Below are 3,468 nucleotides of genomic sequence, written 5' to 3'. Positions count from 1 at the left end.
ATTTATTCACTTAAATTCCTCCTAGCCAAGTTGAGCTGGGAGGACCAACTTGGCTAGGAAGTTGATCTAGGAGGTTGGTCCTTACGACCCAGCCTAGGGGTCACCAGGTGTAACATAAAAATGGACTCCCTCCTACCCAGTTCCCAATTCAGACACGCCACACAGGTTTAAAATCCTAAGAGTTCAGGATTTATTTTACAATTAAAACACATTTACAATACCTCAGGGTGGGGACCATAACTTCCAAAATAAACACAAAAATACTCTCAACTAACAAAACATAGAACAAACTGAAATGACAAAGAGAGGTCACCCACCCCTACAGTACATACCCAATGCATTACAGTATCACAAGTCTAAAACTGAACAAAGGTATTTGGGAATTAATCAATTAATTCACTATAGTCCATCCTAAACCACATCTCCCATGGCCGCCTCCACCCTGGGTTTACAATGGATATGAGCCTCCTGTGTTCACTCTGATGATACACCCTTGTCTTGCCCTAATGGTTAAAGACATTTATGTTCACCTATGCCTTTATTTGCTGCTAATAATTTATTGCCTTTATGTTTTTTCTATTATGTTTTTTTTCTGATCTTAATCTTTTTTTTAATCTATAATATAAAGCACTTTGAATTGCCTCTGTGTATGAAATGTTCTATACAACCTGTCCTGTCTTGTTTTGGTATAGTTGAGTAAAAGTAATGTTTTCCTAATTTTTTGTTACTGTAAATACTTCTAATTTGGAACTGCCACTACCTCCTTACATGATTATTTCTATTCTCTAAAACAACGGCAAAGGATGCTGTCAAATTTGGGAATAAACATGTCTTGATACCAAGAGATGTACATATTAGCCTACTACTTAAGATAAAGTAGAAAATGATGGTCACATAATATAAGACACGAAATTGGGGTGTCTGGGTTATGCAAGGGGAAAGATCCTGCCCACCACCACGGAGACCAGGGGTTCACAACGCAAGGATTGGAAGCCCTCGTTTGTTTTTTGTTTCTATTTATAGCATGATATTTCCCTTTATATCAATCAATCAAAAGTGGGCGGGATGGCAATCTCTGCACTAGTGACTACAGGTTGGTCAGGGTGCCAGTTCAGTGGGGTGCAGAATCAGAGGGAATAGACGTGTTCCCCTGCATGCTTAAGTCCTCCCGGTCACGCTGCTTGTCTACACCCTCCCTACCGGACGAAACAGTAAGGGGTCAGTAGTGACAGGGGATTACTGTACAAGGGATTCCCTTGTACAGAGAAAATAGTTGCAAAAAAAAAACAAGATAGGGCCTAATAATGGTGTGGCTCCCAAGTGGATGTCGGACTTCATGTTTGCCGGACAGTCATCTATGACATACTGTATCTATGATGTATGACTCCATATATGGGCAAGGTTTCCACCCGAACCAACCGCCGTTCTCTTCCATTATAAAATTAATTTAAAAAATATACAACTTGAACAAAATGTGGCAGTCCAGCAGTTTGCGAGATTAGCCCTAGGCAAAAGAACAGACAGACCTATTTGTAGATTGCCTGTAAAAAGAATGGACCTCGTGGTGGTCCATGTGGCAGCGACGCCCCTTTGCAGTTCAGCATTTTTTACCATAACTTCAAAGAAGCAATTGATCAGCAGTGTTTATGCAGAAGTGATGAGATGAAATGAGAAGTGTGACCAGTTGCAGTTTCTTTGTTTTAATTTTTTTTGTTGGAGACATCATTTATTTTAGAATAACTTTTTGGTAACAATTACAAACTGTAAACAAAAAGAAGAAAAAATATACTTATGTGTTTGCATGGGGAGAATCTGCACTGGGTGCAGCAGTGGCCAGGGTCTTCTACTTAAAACATACATGTGTTTGCATGGGGAGAATCTTCAGGGTATTCTACTTCAAAAGCTTCTTGATGGACATGTTCTTCTCGCTATCTTTCAGCATCACCTTTGCCACAGCCATCTCAAAGTCCTCTTGTGTAACGTGCACTCTCCTCTCTCTCAGAGCATACATCCCTGACTCAGTGCACACACCCTTGACCTCGGCTCCAGAGGCTCCAGGCATGAGCTCAGCTATCTTCCTCAAATTGATGCCACGTGTCAGATTCATCTTCCTAGAGTGGATCTTCAGGATGTCCAAACGGGCCTCCTCATTGGGAGGGGGAAACTCAATCTTCCTGTCAATTCGGCCTGGCCTGAGCAGTGCTGAATCCAGGATGTCAATACGGTTGGTGGCCATGATGACCTTAATGTTTTTGGTGGCCTCGAAGCCATCCAGTTGATTGAGCAGCTCTAACATTGTCCTCTGCACCTCGCTGTCCCCAGAGCCACCCTCCAGGCGTGATGAGCCTATGGAGTCAATCTCATCCATGAAGATGATTGAAGGAGCGTGCTCCCTGGCCATGACAAACAGCTCTCGCACCATACGGGCACCCTCTCCGATAAACTTCTGGACCAACTCGGAGCCAGAAACCCTGATGAAGGTGCAATCGGTGTGGTGGGCCACAGCTCTGGCCAGCAGGGTCTTTCCTGTGCCTGGAGGGCCGTACAACAGCACACCCTTTGGCTGTGCAATACCCAAAGCTTCGAAGAGCTCTGGGTGCTTGACAGGCAACTCAATCACTTCCTTGATCTCCTTGATCTGCTTGTCCAGGCCACCAATCATTTCGTAGGTGGAGTCCGGCACCTTCTCCACCATCATAAGGGACACAAGAGGGTCCACCTTATTGGGAAGTATCTTATGCAGGGTATAGCTATCGTTGCGCAGAGCCACACGGCAATTGGGAGTCACATCATTGATATCAATGTTTTTGTCCACATCCACAACAAACTTTCCTTCTTGATGCACCTTTACCAGTACTTTCTTTTTGTCCATAGCCCTAACCACTTCCCCCACATACGATCCTTGTTCCTGAAGTAACTGCAGCTCCTCACGGAGGAGACGCACTTTAGCATTGAGCTCATTCCTCTGCGCCTGTAGACGTCTGAGATTCTGGCTTTTGTCGTTCACTGTCAACTCTAAATCCTGTATTTTGAACAGGTAATACTTCCGAATATCAATTTCCGAATATCTTTCTCTGGTGATCCCAGTTTGCACAGACTCCATACTGTCTGTATACAACTTGAGTGTAAATAACCCTGTCAACCATCTAGCTCCAGTTACAGTTTAAATATACCGTTTGTCCACTGAGGCATGACGTATTGCACCTCTCAGCCAATCACATGTGAGGTTGGAATGTATGACAGTATGACTTTGTCTGGCAAAGCCATATATGGTTATTGTGATTATTACCTTTATACTGCTGGCTGTGCCCCCTGATGTCACTACGGTGATGTCAGGTGGTGTCAGGCATATCCATATATTATGGGGATCTCCATATATAGGCCAGTGCTGGCAAGTATGCCCTGAATGTGACCCTGGAAACTTACTTAAATAGTCAAATTATTGCATCCTTGATCAGGACCTGTACT

General features: G+C 43.6%; 1 protein-coding gene across 1 annotated transcript; it reads right to left on the bottom strand.

Moving 5' to 3' along the window:
* Window positions 1–1,891: 1,891 nt before the first annotated feature.
* Window positions 1,892–3,103, bottom strand: LOC308102882 (26S proteasome regulatory subunit 8-like; the record flags this gene model as incomplete). The annotated part of the gene is made up of 1 exon (XM_080452737.1): window positions 1,892–3,103. One exon carries the CDS (start codon window positions 3,101–3,103, stop codon window positions 1,892–1,894), a length of 1,212 nt encoding a protein of 403 aa, XP_080308863.1.
* Window positions 3,104–3,468: the final 365 nt, after the last annotated feature.

The sequence above is a fragment of the Gymnoscopelus braueri genome, assembly GCF_963280865.1.
Source record: "Gymnoscopelus braueri genome assembly, chromosome: 16".
Lineage (NCBI taxonomy): Eukaryota > Metazoa > Chordata > Actinopteri > Myctophiformes > Myctophidae > Gymnoscopelus > Gymnoscopelus braueri.
Note: the sequence above shows the minus strand (reverse complement) of the source record. Positions and strands in the feature narration are given on the sequence as shown.